This window comes from Geotrypetes seraphini, chromosome 8 (genome assembly GCF_902459505.1).
Source record: "Geotrypetes seraphini chromosome 8, aGeoSer1.1, whole genome shotgun sequence".
Taxonomy (NCBI): domain Eukaryota; kingdom Metazoa; phylum Chordata; class Amphibia; order Gymnophiona; family Dermophiidae; genus Geotrypetes; species Geotrypetes seraphini.
This window is the reverse complement of record NC_047091.1, coordinates 30,686,875-30,701,594: the sequence shown is the minus strand read 5'-3', so window position 1 is coordinate 30,701,594 and position 14,720 is coordinate 30,686,875. Positions and strand designations below refer to the sequence as shown.

Here is a 14,720-nt window from a genome sequence, read left to right as displayed (position 1 = left end):
AGTGACTTGCCCAGGGTCACAAGGAGCAGCATGGGATTTGAACCCACAACACCAGGGTGCTGAGGCTGTAGCTTCAACCACTGCGTCACAAATTCCTCCCACACTGTCTCCACTCAGAGGTCATTCCATGCTTCTACCATTCTTTCCAAAAAGAAATATTTTCTGATGCAAGCAGCCCAAGTCTACCCCGTGAAGTTTCATCCCATGATCTCTGCATTCGGTGTATAATAGTCCTTCTAAGGACAGTCATGGAAATCTGTTACTTGCCATATTTTAATCATGTTAGCTTATCTTAGATTATTCTAGACTATTTATATTTTTGTTTCGGTCCTTTTCCCTCCCTCTTTCTCTTTATACAAATTGTATTTCTGCCCTTCTCCATCCTGTACCGGTAAGTTAATGTTTGTCAGTGTGTTTGATTGTTTGTAGCATTGTTTGTAATTTGTTTTTAATGTACGTTCTTTTTATACTTTGTTTTTATATTATGTAAAATCGCTTTGAATTTTGATAAGGCGGTATATCACATTTTTAAATAAACCTGAAACCTGAATAAACATTGGTCTACCACTGAGGTACCTAAGTTTCTAATTCAGACACTTTCCATCTCTCCACTCCTCTAGGACGCGCTTATTCAATCCTGCTGTGCGCTCTGCTCTGTTTTCGTAGACTGCCGCCACCCCGATGACATCCTTTCAGAAGTACAGCTTCCAGCACGGCCTATAGACTTTAACCACTCTTTGAAGGACATTTTTAAGACTTTTCTCTTTGCTTTTTCCTGCAATATTTATTCATTTTTAAAATTTCTATTAAAAAACAAATAATTCTCTGAGAACATATCTACGAAGTAACACCAAAGGCTTCCCCCTTTTCCTAATGTTTGGTTGAAAATCGTTTTGTTTGTCCGAGTAATAATTTTCTGGAAGAGCTGTCTGTACCATTATCTGTATTTTATGTTAAAAGCCATTTTTAATTTTGATGTCTGATTAGGTGGTATAGCAAATTTATAATAAATCTGAAACTTGAACACAATATTCCAGAAATGCAACAGAAACAAAGACGTACGTCAAATAAATCTAGTTTAATAAATCATAAATAAGCAATTAACAGCCTTTTTTACAAAGCCGTGCAAGCAGCTGCTGCGCAGCAACAGCCCCGAAGCCCTTTAAATCTCTATGGGCTTCGGGGCCATTAGCGCAGCGCAGCAGCTAGCGTGGCTTTGTAAAAGAGGCCGTAAGTTCTAGCTTGGTTTACATCATACTTTAAGGATCGCACATCCACAGTTATTTTCAATGAATCTTCATCCTCACCCTCACATATTACACATGGGGTTCCTCAGGGGTCTATTCTTTCACCTTTGCTTTTTAATATTTTTTTGGCTCCACTACTGACATTGTGCCAATCCATTGGATTTCACGTTTTTGCCTATGCCGATGATATACAATTATTGCACCCATTAGTTAATAACAACATAAATGAAATTTCGGCTATTAATGAAAAACTAGATCAAGTGCATCATTGGCTTGACAAAAACAGACTCGCTCTTAACATTAAAAAATCTAATGTCATGCTTTTTCCCTGGAAAGATAGTTTTTCTCTTATTACTCCTATTTCAATTTCAAATGTTCCCCTTCAATTAGTTAAAAATATTAAAATTTTAGGAGTAATTTTTGACAATAAACTCAACTTTCACGATCATATCAGTAGCATTGTGAAAACTACCTTTTACAGATTGCGGAAAATTCGTTCTATTTCTAAATTTCTCTGTCCTAAATCACTAAATATACTTATTCATTCTCTGGTGATATCTAAAATCGATTATTGCAATTCCCTATTTAAAGGAATTGCTTTACAAGAAATAAAACGTCTACAAATTATTCAGAATGCATCAATTAAATTAATAACTAAATCCAAAAAGTTTGATCATGTAACACCACTCCTTAAAAAGGCTCACTGGCTTCCTGTTTTACACAGAATCACTCATAAATTATGCACAATTATTTTTAAAACTTTATATAATAAGTCCCCGGCATTTCTATTTAGACTACTTATCCCTTATTCTACAAAGAGAACCTTGAGATCAAGCGAACAAAATCTTTTGTCTATTCCTTCTCTAAAAATTATCAATACTAGGAGACAATATATCTTCTCTTGTACGGCACCGCAGACATGGAACGCCCTCCCTATGTTTTTACGGGAGGAGAAAGAGTTTCTAAAATTTAAAAACGAATTAAAGACTTTCCTTTTTAGAGATGCATTTGCAAGTTAACTTTTAATCTTATTACTTTGCTTATTTTAATTCCCTTTAATGTCTTATTACCCTTTTGTACTTTCCTTTGATGTTTCTTCTTTACTTTACAAATTGTATTTCATCCCTCCTTACCTTTTGTTAACAATGTTAATTTTTAGTTTTTTAAGTTTATTTATTAATTGTATGTACTGTTTTGTTACCTAATCTATGTAATTTTTTAAATGTTCACCGCTTAGAAACTTTGTCTAAGGCGGTTAATCAAGCCATCTAATAAACTTGAAACTTGAAGGTAAATAAGCAGAAATTCTAAATACATTATCATCAAAATATGAAAATAAAATAAAATTCTGCATCGATTCTAAGAACATAAGAATAGCCTTACTGGGTCAGACCAATGGTCCATCAAGCCCTGTAGCCAGTTCTCACGGTGGCCTATCCAGGTCACTAGTAGTTGGCCAAAACCCAAAGGGTAGCAACATTCCCAAGAATCAGCAAAATTCTGGAATCTCAGAGAGCAACAAGACTCTAGAACCCCAAAGAGTAGCAACATTCCATACAGAATCTCAAAGAATAGCAAGATTCCGGAATCCCAGAGAGCAACAAGACTCTAGAACCCCAAAGAGTAGCAACATTCCATACAGAATCTCAAAGAATAGCAAGATTCCGGAATCCCAGAGAGCAACAAGACTCTAGAACCCCAAAGAGTAGCAACATTCCATGCAGAATCTCAAAGAATAGCAAGATTCCGGAATCACAGAGAGCAACAAGACTCTAGAACCCCAAAGAGTAGCAACATTCCATGCAGAATCTCAAAGAATAGCAAGATTCCGGAATCACAGAGAGCAACAAGACTCTAGAACCCCAAAGAGTAGCAACATTCCATGCAGAATCTCAAAGAATAGCAAGATTCCGGAATCACAGAGAGCAACAAGACTCTAGAACCCCAAAGAGTAGCAACATTCCATGCAGAATCTCAAAGAATAGCAAGATTCCGGAATCCCAGAGAGCAACAAGACTCTAGAACCCCAAAGAGTAGCAACATTCCATGCAGAATCTCAAAGAATAGCAAGATTCCGGAATCCCAGAGAGCAACAAGACTCTAGAACCCCAAAGAGTAGCAACATTCCATACAGAATCTCAAAGAATAGCAAGATTCCGGAATCCCAGAGAACAAGACCCTAGAACCCCAAAGAGTAGCAACATTCCATGCAGAATCTCAAAGAATAGCAAGATTCCGGAATCACAGAGAGCAACAAGACTCTAGAACCCCAAAGAGTAGCAACATTCCATACAGAATCTCAAAGAATAGCAAGATTCCGGAATCCCAGAGAGCAACAAGACTCTAGAACCCCAAAGAGTAGCAAGTTTCAAGTTTCAAGTTTATTAGCTTTTATATACAGTGGTGCCTCGCATAACGGACGCCTCGCACAGCGAACGCTGCGCATAATGAACTTTTTGTCTTGCTCCCTATAACGAACTTCGTTTCACACAACGAAGTCGCCCGAGGGGCCCGGGGGGGGGGGGGGCGGAACTACTCTCGCCGCTTCCTAATGTGAGCCGGGAACAGCAGCACCCTCACCTTACCTCGGATGCCGAGTTTTCCGGCTTTCTTTTTCGGCCAGCCACACGCTTTCAGGGAGCAGCACATGCGCGCATGCTCTGTTGTTCAATCTTCTCCTCTGACGCAACCGGAAACCGGAAGTTGCAGGAGAGGAGAACATTGATCAACTGCAGCAGCTGCGCGTGCACAGCTTTTTGAGATCGTGCCGGGAGCCAGACCCGCTGATGCACAGCAGCAGTGAATATTGTGCAGACAAACTAACCTGCTGGTACAGCCGAAGAGGGAGGAAGGAAAACTGTTGAATTTCTTGGGGGAAAGATGAGGAGTTCTGGCCAGCAGGGGAGGGAAAGCTGGACAGTACGGGGGAGGAGCAGTAGGGAAGGCAAGAGATCACTGCCCTCTCCAGCCAAAATTTTCCTTTTCAGAGGGACCCCGACATGGCAGCCATTCTCACAAACTGCCTGCGGCTGCCCCGAAGTTTTCCCTCTGCTGCAACTTCCCGTTTCTGATAGGGCAGATCGCCGCAAAGGGAAAGCTTCGGGGCAGCTACCGGCAGTTTATGAGAACAGCTGCCATGTCGGGGTCCCTCTGAAAAGGAAAATTTAGGTGTTTAATAAAGAAGTTTGGATCGCAGGGCCCCTTAGATCTATGCTCCCCCCTCTTACGCCAGCCCTGGGACCCTTCTGACAGTTTCGGGCCCTAGGCAAGTGCAGAGCTGCACTCAAGTGGCTAAAGAGCCACATGCGGCTCACGAGCCGCGGTTTGCCGACCACTGACCTAGGACAACTGGAGGGTCAGGTGATTTGCCTAGAGTCACATGGAGCTGCAGTGGGAACTGACCCAGTTCCCGAAGTTCTTAGCCTCCTGCAGATCGTGCGGCTGGGTGAGGGAGAAGGCTGGCAGGCTCTGCATGTGAGGTGAGGTGGAGGGAGGGAAATGTAGGGCTGCAGAACGAATTATTTTGTTTTACAGGTATTCTTATGGGACAACAGGGCTGCAGAACGAATTATTTTGTTTTACATGTATTCTTATGGGAAAACGCGTTTCACACAACAAACGTTTCACATAACAAACTTGCTCCTGGAACGGATTAAGTTCGTTGTGTGAGGCACCACTGTACTGCCTATCAAGGTTATCTAAGCGGTTCTACAATCAGGTACTCAAGCATTTTCCCTATCTGTCCCGGCGGGCTCACAATCTATCTAACGTACCTGGGGCTATGGAGGATTAAGTGACTTGCCCAGGGTCACAAGGAGCAGCGGCGGGGTTTGAACCCACAACCCCAGGGTGCTGAGGCCGTAGCTCCATCCACTGTGCCACACACTCCTCCCATTCCATGCTACCGATCCAGGGTAAGCAGTGGCTTCCCCCATGTCTCTCTCAATAACAGACTATGGACATTGTCCAAAACTTTCTTAAAACCAGCTACGCTATTCACTCTTACAATCCCTGTAAATTGATGTCTACACTGATGTTTCTTGACTGCAAAACAATGTTTCCTAAATTAGCATTTATACACTCTAACTGAAGCACAAGAGCTGAAAACCCTGTACACTGTTATCTCAACGGTCAAATCTTGATAGGATAGAACCAGTCATATTAAGGACCCTTTGCGTTTGTTCCAGCTGTGCATCACTTCTACAAGCGCTTCATAAATCTAACAGCCGTAGGTTCTTCCACGCCTCTTCCATCGGTTCTCATTCTGTCCACTTTCCTGCACGTTTTAATCTCATCTGCAACAAGGCACTCTGCCGTTATCCCTCTTAAAATTGGACCGTGTGAGATCCGTAGGCAAGATGCCGTCACAACAGGTCAAATGTTGCTTCCGTCACCGTAAAGTGTTGAGTCAGAGTGTCTGGATATCACACAGCACAGAGGAGTCTGGTGGAGAACTGCAGCGAGCAGGAGCGCCTCACTTTTGCCCTAGTCACGCAGATAGGAAAGAAATCCCCTCTGCTCTTTTTAATAATAAATATATTCTTGTATACCGCCCAACCACGAAGTTCCAGGCAGTTAACAACAAAGAACTGTCAGTGAAAGGTACGTCTTAAGTTCTTATAAACTGGAATGTACGCAAGTGAGGCTGGACTCATTTAGAGCGTGAGCGGACTGCTGGGCAGGATGGACTACTGGTCTGACCCAGCAGCGGTGATTCTTATGTTCTTATCAAGTTAATAAAAATGAGTAACAAGAAGAAAATTACATAGTTATTTAACAAACTTATCAAACAAGTGTGTTTTTAAAAGTTTTCTAAAAACAGTATAAGAATCTGCTTGACAAATAAGCGGACTTATTACGAGTGATTTTTGATGAGGTATAAAAATTAAATTGAGATTCTAGATATCCCGGAGCCAAACCCAAAAGAGATTTAAAACAAAAGCAACCAAATTTAAAAAGAATATGTGCCTCAAAAGGCAACCAATGTAATTGCAGATAAAATGGGCTAATGTGATCATATTTCTTCAGGCCAAAAATTAAGCGTACTGCCGTATTTTGTACTAATCGAATAAGTTGTAAATTTTTCTTAAATGATGCAAAATAGACGATATTATAATAGTTTAAGCAGAGAGGTGAAGTTGAGACGAAACTCTATTTAATGAATGAATTGACCCAGGGTAGCTCTCCGAGGCATCACTTATTCCCTGCATTCCTTTAGCCCTCATTCAAAGGCTGATCATTGGCGTTACTTTCCTGTGTCCACTTCATCTACTGATACCTTTACCCCCTTTCACTTACATATCATTGAAGGTGCTCCATAGAAACCTCACAGAATAAAAAAAGAAGACAAGGTGCTACAGGTCAAACAAGGGACACAGGAAAATACCAACCACAACACAGATGGAAAAAGCCACAAAGTGGACTGCTACAAACCTCAAGAAGACCACCATGCAACTTCCAACAGGCCTACGCTAACCCAGGGAAGACTGGCACAGCTTACCACACCTGCTTGGAGACTGAGAGCAGACTGAATATATTAGGTGGAAGCACAGCTACTTGTATTACAGCCAAAAAGTTTTGTCTTAGTCTCCACCTGCTGGTCATAGTGAGCTATTACCCATCAGTGAATTGGGCCGGTCTGGAGAGTTGCTAAAGAATAGCTTCTTTCTAACTGTAGAAAGAAACAAATGTGAAAAAGAGAGGAAAAGGGTCTCTCAGAAACCTGCTCAGTACGTAAAGAATTGAAAACAGTCTGAGACTTATCAGTTCCAGATTTTGATCGTCGATCCTGGAAAAAACCCTCTTATGTGCACATCACTGGGTGGCCTCAAACCCCTTAACCCAATATACTCAAAATTAAAGGTGCACTTTATAAATCCAGATACATTCAATGTTTTTTCTTCTTCTACAAACAAGGAATTAATAAGAACACTTATCTTTCATTACACTCCTTCCCGACGGGACCAGCTTCGCCCGGCATGTTCAAGACTTTAGCCTATTTAAATGTTTAAATATTTAAATTGCAGTAGGCACAATACAATTTAAGATTCTATTAGGTGCTAGCTCAAACAGTGATATATTTTAACACAAAGTTAATCATTATCTTTAGAATAATTCATGTGTTTATTTTTAGAATAATCCATGCAGTCTTGGTATTGTGACCCTTGAGAAAGCCAGCTATACAGGCGCGACGGGTCCCGTCAGATAGGACTGTAATGAAAGATAAGTGTTCTGATTAAGTTCTTGTTTGTAGAAGAAGAAAATAAACTGACACAGGAAAGTACCACCAGACCACAAGTCCAAAATAGAGAAAGTTTATTACTAAGGGAGAACCCTTAACATAGGAAGAACCTGACGTGGCCGTGTTTCGCCAGGAAGGCTGCATCAGGGGTCATCACCCGTTGAAAACTGTCTCACATAAAAACTGGTGGTGCTTCTAAAGGCTGGCATTATCAGTCACACAATTAAAATGGTAATCAGGGAAAAATTCATGCTGTCACCGTGACAGATAGTGACCCCTGATGCAGCCTGCTCGGGTGAAACATGGCCGTGTCAGGTTCTTCCTCTGTTAGTAAGCTTTACCTCTCTCTATTTTGGACTTTTGTGGTAAAGGGCTATGGGATGTTTTTTTTCATTATTTATTTATTCAAAATTTCAAATATAAGCAAGTAAATCTAATTGAATACAGATTGGAAATAAAATGTAGCACACTAGGTTAGCCAACACCAGCCACTATGATGGGAAAAAAACCCCACACAAGAAATCATTATTAATTATTTAGTCCACAAATAATATAATCCAAGCACAAGTAATAAAAAAAGGAAGAAAAAATACACTTATATCATGGGGACCGATAGGAGAATAAATCCCTGAAAGCCAGTTCGTTAAACTGCGGGTGGAACCACTGAACCAATAATCACTCCCCCCCCTTAGCAAGGGGGTAATAGGATCTGATGTACCGCTTTTCTGTTGTACAATCAAAGTGATTTGCGTATATTATATGCAGGTCCTTTCTTTCTCCCTAGTGGGTTCACAATCTAAGTTTTATACCTAGGACAGTGCAGAGTTAAATGAGCTGTCCAGAGACAAAAAAACGCTGTAATAAGAACTGAACTTCCACTGCCGCAAAGTGAGCGTAAGATGAAAACGCCGACAGTGTGTGTGTCCCATTTGCCCTGAAGCAACCCTTCGGCGAAACGGCAGCTAGCCAGGCTGACACAGGCTTGTACCGCATTTAGCATACAAAAGTCAACGAACGACTCGAGCGAGATAAGTTTCACTTTACATCGTGACTCTTGGATACAGACTGCTTTAGAGATTTGGCTGTCATTCTTTTTCTGAGCTGAAGCAATACCAGAGCTCTGCTAAAGTTACAGAGGTTTTTGAGGTTTTTTAAGGCCTATGAGGTGTTTTCCCTCTCTAGTATGCTTTTCTAAGTTTTGTATTTCAAGCATACGGGGATCTGAGGCCTTTCTTCCTCTGATAGGTGATTAACACTGAAGAATACATTTTTTCAAATTTTGAACAGTAAAATTTTTTTTTGAAAATACAGTGGTACCTTGGATTACGAGCATAATCCGTTCCAGGAGCATGCTCGTAATCCAAAATGCTCGTTTATCAAAGCGAGTTTCCCCATAGGAAATAATGGAAACTCGCTTTGATACGTTCCCCCCATCCCCCCCCCACGAGAACCAGCATTGTTCCCCCCCTGCGATTGGGCACCCCCCCCCCCCCCCGCGACTGTGCACATCCCCCCGCCGCTCAAGGCCCAGCAAGAAGAGGAAGCCGATCTTCGGGCACCGGCACCAACGCACAGGACATGTCGATGCCCAGATGACAGTAAGCAGCGGCGGGGGGGGGTGCCCAATCGCAGCGGGGGGGGGGAGGGGTACCCAATCGCAGTGGGGGGTGCCGGATCACGGCAGGGAGGGTGCTGGATCGTGGGGGGGGCCCTCGTAAATCAAGCCATGCTCGGTTTCCGAGGCGCCTATTTTGCAAATGTTTTGCTCGTCTTACAAAACACTCGCAAACCGGTGCACTCGTAAACCGAGGTACCATTGTAATTCAAAAGAGAGGTATTGGGTGTGGATGTAGATATATTTCTCTCTGAGGTCCTGCATATTTGTGTGGTAACTGAACCCAATTCCCCAGGTTTTCAGCCCAGTACACTAACCATTAGGGCTACCCCTCCACTGGCGATTCTTTCCTATGTCTTCATCCAAGCCCTGCAGTTGTACACACTAAAATCCCGATTTGGTCACAGCACTGTGACTTGGTTTACACTTCCTGCCCAACTGGGCTCTGCCACATTGTGGAGGTTGAGGCCTGTGACCTAATTTGCAGAACAGTGGCATCAAAAGACAACCCCCTCCGATTCCAGGTCAGGCAGGGAACTGACATGTGCCAGGTCTGGTGAATGGTGGGTGGGAAAGACCGCTTTACCTAACTGGCTACACGAGAGCTACAGTCACACGATGGGACCATCTGGTCAGCAGATGCACAGAAACACACTGTGGTGGATGACAGCAGATAAAGACCAACACACCCACCCAGTGTGCCCAGTTATTCCCAAGAAAATTATAGGAGCTAAGTGTTCTCCAGAAAACCGAGAACTGAATGTAGGCAATTAGGGAAATCATCTGCAATTCATTAATCAATTTTGTCCTTTCTGCTTCTCCACAGGAAATCAATCCATCAGTTAGCGCACGAAACTTTCACAGATTTTTCCAAACAGCACAATTTCTTAAGGTTGACACATGTGCCATGGTTTTGATTACTTTCAGTAAAGGCTAAATATTTGTATTCTAAAACTTGATTATTTTCTATTGTTCTTACTAACAGAAGAGGAAATTCCTGTGCTGCAAAGTAGACTCTTATTTCGCAGCTCCACCTGCGATTCATTTATATTTGAGGATGCTAAACAGCTCTGTCACACCTGGGTTAACTGCCTGGCCGCGCCTCAGGGCTCCCAATCCGACACTAACCAGCTTGGGTTTCTTTACTAATGCCCGAAGGCAGACAGAGCCTTGACCCAACGGGCAGCACTCACGTGAGGCTTGATGCGGTCGTGGAGGAGAGACATTGGCAGCTTGCTCTGCTTCATGACAACCCGGTACGGGTCTTTCATGACGCTCCCCATTTCTTCCTGGAACTTTTGCAGGGAGGACTGCTTGATCACACGTGTGTTTCCTGGGTATTGGGGGAAAAAAAAAATAAAAAAGAGGTGGAGGAAATGAGCAAGTGAAATGCAGCCAACAAGTCATCAACAGAGGGGGGGGGGAATAAATACTCCCCTATCACCCTAAAATGCATCACAAGCTGCTCCCCATCCAAATACCCTGCTTGAAAGTGAGACTCTTCTAGTCACCTGCAACAGGTCTTTTTACAAAGCTGCAATAGAAAGTGGTGTTAGTGCGCCCCAACGCCAGTTGGTCCCGCGCGCTAGGGCCGTTTGTATTGCAGCTCGAAAGTGGCCAAGTTTCCATATTTTGAATTAAAGGCCATGCGCTAATGCTACCGTTAGCACATTGCAATGTAGATATGGAAACACCCACTCCCCACCACCCAGAAAAAAAAGTTAAAAAAAAAATTTTAGCATGTAGTTTGTACGATCACATTTGGAACTTACCGTGGGACACTTCAGCGCATCCTGCAGAAAGCCCTTTTAAGCTGCCGTACGCATTTATTTATTCACTTTTCTATACCGTTCTCCCAAGGAACCTCAGAACGGTTTAAATGAATTTTTCCCTTCCTGTCCTGGCGGGCTCACACTCTAATGTATCTTGGGGGGGGGGGGGGATTAAGTGACTTGCCCAGGGTCACAAGGAGCAGCGTGGGTGTGAACCCACAGCCTCAGGCTGCTGAGGCTGTGGGTTTAACCACTGCATCCCCCTCTCTTGCAGCTCGGTAAAAGGAGCCGCCCGTTGGCTGGCTCGGGTATGTTTTTTTTATTATTTTGCAAGTTACTGTAGAGAGGAAGCGATATCAGAGGCTCAGGTTGTTTTCTCTATATTGGATATCATATATGGGCTAATCACTGTCTAAAGATGACACTTGACTGATGACAAAACACAGCTCTAGCTTTCTAATCCACAGTAATGACACATAATTTTTTTTTTAATGTGATTTAGCCCGTTACCAGGTCCACGAGAAGAGCAGATACAAAGCTAGAAAAGTGCTATAAATATACAAAGGTCTCATTTTTACTTCTGGGCTCATGGCTCCAGGGACGCTTTAAGAGTGTGGTGATATTAAAGCCATACAAGCCTGATCTGTTCGTCAAACAGGTAATACGTGGTTAGAGCAACTCACCAAACCATTTTATATTTGGCTCCACTCGTGCCACAGTGCCAGGCGCAACAGATGACTGGTACTGCAGGGTCTTAATGACTTTCCCACGGTTGTTCCTGAAATTGATAAAAGTCTGTTAGCAATATATAAACTACCAGTTTGGGCTTTGTCTTCTGTCATTTACTAGGTTACGTTTAAAGGACGGAATTGGAAAAGACGTGGCATTGCACGAGCCTTTGGGACCTCACAGCTCCCTTCTGTAAGCACGATATGAAGGACCAGCTCACGTACAAAGGAGAGACAAAATTTTCCCCTCACTTCTGCACTTGTTCTGAATATTTAAATCTACTACTTGACTCAATTCTTCCTTCCAACAAACAATAATGTAATTTTAAAGATCCATTCTACCGCATGATAACGCATATTGAGTTCAGAACACACATCTGACTTAACTAAGACAGCAGCCTAAGCGCTTCCTCTAGCGAGATATTACATGCGACAGCGTGGCTATAGAATGACACGGGGACAAATTTTTCCCTGTCCCATCCCCGTGAGTTCTTTTCCTGCCCCTGCCCCATTCCTGCAAGCTCTGTCCTCATCTGCACAAGCTTCAAACCCTTGAAAATCCTAAGAAGCAACATTCTAGAGCTCCGATTGTGATGTCATAATGCCTCATTCCACCAATGCCTAAGCTCCATCCTCATCTGCACAAGCCTCAAGCACTTTAAAATCCTAAGTAGCAACATTCTAGAGCTGAGATTGTGATGTCATAACGCCTCATTCCACAAATGCCTAAGCTCCGTCCTCATCTGCACAAGCCTCAGACACTTTAAAATCATAAGTCGCAACATTCTAGAGCTCAGGTTGTGATGTCATAATGCAGCTTTCACTCATCCAGATGTAACAGCTCTAATATTTCAGCTCACTTTTATGATGTCTGCACACTCGTGAAGCTCAGAGGGGCCACTCATTAACTTTCAACAGAGTTCAGGTACTCGAGGACATAAGCAAAGAAATAAACACAATGTGAGAAATTACAGGCATGGAGGGCTCCCTAAATGCTCTGTCACTCCTATAAATTCTGGAAACTATCGAGGCCCTTTCAATGGATGAATGTGAAGGAAATATGTAGGACTGCTGGAAGTTCAGATACAAATATAGTCAAATCTATTCAGAGGGCTCTCGAGACATACCGTACGTATGTGGACGGACTGACAGCTCGCTAATAGGTATTATAGCCTGAAAACTCTGTTTGAATTTGTGCGTATTCTTAGGCTTGGTACTTGTGATCCACCACATCAGCAAAGTGTTCAAGTTGAAGCACTGTTACATAAAGCCTTCTATTCTTGCACTGGTTACAACCTATACCAGACTGTGTGCAACAAAGCAGGGCATTGTTCCCCATTCTCTGATCGTCCATTAATGAGAAATTGGTAATCAATGTTCTGAGTTTGATTCCATTCCCAGGTCAGACACAATAAGGCGCCTACCTGCGCTCCTTCTGCCGGTACATGTTAAGGCGCCTGATGGTAGCCCGGTCTCTCATATTGTTGCCTCCAGCTCCCTTAACACGATCTGAAAGAGAAGCACATCCGAAACTTAAAATACACTGATGATTGCAGAGCATTGCACTGCAGCAAAACCTCTGCCCAACATTTCGGCCAGGGTGGATAAAAATCAAAGATTTTTTTTTTAAATAAAAAAAATATCGGTTTTAAATTTCAATGCATTTTATAGAAAAAATCTATCTAATGATAGCTTTCTATTTAAAAAACATTATAGTTCAAAAGTTATTCATCATGAAATATGAGTTAAGGATTATTTATTTTAGGTATTTAAATATCATCTATCAAAGTTATCTAAGTAGTAAGAGGCTATGTCATGAGAAGCTGTATATTCATGCCACGTTTATATTTTTTTAGTAAATTAATTCCATTAATCGATTCACGCCATTATTTAAATCAAGTCCACCCCAATTTTGGCTTTCAATATAGAAAACACAGGTTTTTGTGATGGTGTATAACAGAGCTCTAGGTGGAGATTATGAATGAAGGCGGTTTCTATGTATGTACCTGGGGAGGAGTCTAGATAGACACTAACAAATGATTCATAGAGGGGGATCTCTACAAGTACTTGGGGGGGGGGGGCTCTATGGGAACTCCTAACTTGGACCATGAGGATGTTACTGGCCAGACTTTATGGTAGATATCCTGCAAACAGAATGGCTGGAGTGAGCTTGGATGGCAACTTCAGCATTTGGAACCTACCAGGTGGACTTTACAGTCTATGATCCAGAAATATCAGAAGAGACAAGTTAATTTAATCAGGTATTTTTAATGGGTATAACTAATGGGCAGACTGGATGGACCAGTCAGGTCTTTATCTGCCATCATTTACTATGTTGCTTGAAGGAGGAGGTTTCTTTGTAGGTAAATGGGATGGGACTTGATATACAGTATGGTTACAATTAAAAGTGGTTCGACGGGTACTTATTTTGTACCTGGGGCGATTAATCGATGTTAGGTGACTTGCAGTGAGATTCAAGCTCACCTCAGGGTGCCGAGGCAGCTGCTCTAACCACTAGGCCCCTGGGTGCGGGGTGAACTATAAATAGTTCAGAATTTAGGGATGAAGTTGGAGAGGGAGGTTTCTTTGTAGGTGGATGGGACTTGATATAGAGTGTGGTTACAATTAAAAGTGGTTCGACGGGTACTTATTTTGTACCTGGGGCAATGAAGTGTTAGGCGACTTGCGGTGGGATTCAAGCTCACAACCTCAGGGTGCTGAGACAGATGCTCTAATCACTAGGCCCCTGGGTGGGGGGTGAATTATAAATAGTTCAGAATTTAGGGATGAACTTGGAGGGGGAGGTTTCTCTGGAGCTCCCTGTGAAGGACTCTAGATAAGAGATTAACAAATGATTCCTAGAGGGGGGAGCCTAGATGGAGCTTATGAATATTTTGGAGGGGGGAGGGGAAGTACCTGGGTTGCTGCTGGAGTTGGAGGGGTTAACGGTGCTCCTCCCTTTGTAGCGCGGCTTCACCATCTTGCCCCTGTTAACGGCTCGAGACCAGGACGAAAGAGGCAGATCCGGAGCGAAGGAAGCCGAGATCCGGAGCGAGAAAGAAGAGCCAGGCCGCAGCGCCGCGTGCGAGAGGCGGAGCCCGCTGGGCTGACGTCATC

At 42.9% G+C, this 14,720-nt stretch overlaps 1 protein-coding gene across 1 annotated transcript in view; it reads right to left on the bottom strand.

Annotated features, from left to right (window-relative positions):
- GNL2 (G protein nucleolar 2) overlaps positions 1 to 14,720 on the bottom strand; it is a 39,635-nt gene extending 24,915 nt beyond the window's left edge. The window contains exons 1-4 of the mRNA XM_033954962.1: positions 14,520 to 14,720; positions 13,028 to 13,112; positions 11,559 to 11,653; positions 10,297 to 10,436 (exon numbers count right to left, since the gene is read on the bottom strand). Of these exons, the coding sequence (XP_033810853.1) occupies positions 10,297 to 10,436; positions 11,559 to 11,653; positions 13,028 to 13,112; positions 14,520 to 14,583 (384 nt within the window). The 5' untranslated portion in view covers positions 14,584 to 14,720. The remainder of the gene's footprint in view (positions 1 to 10,296; positions 10,437 to 11,558; positions 11,654 to 13,027; positions 13,113 to 14,519) is intronic.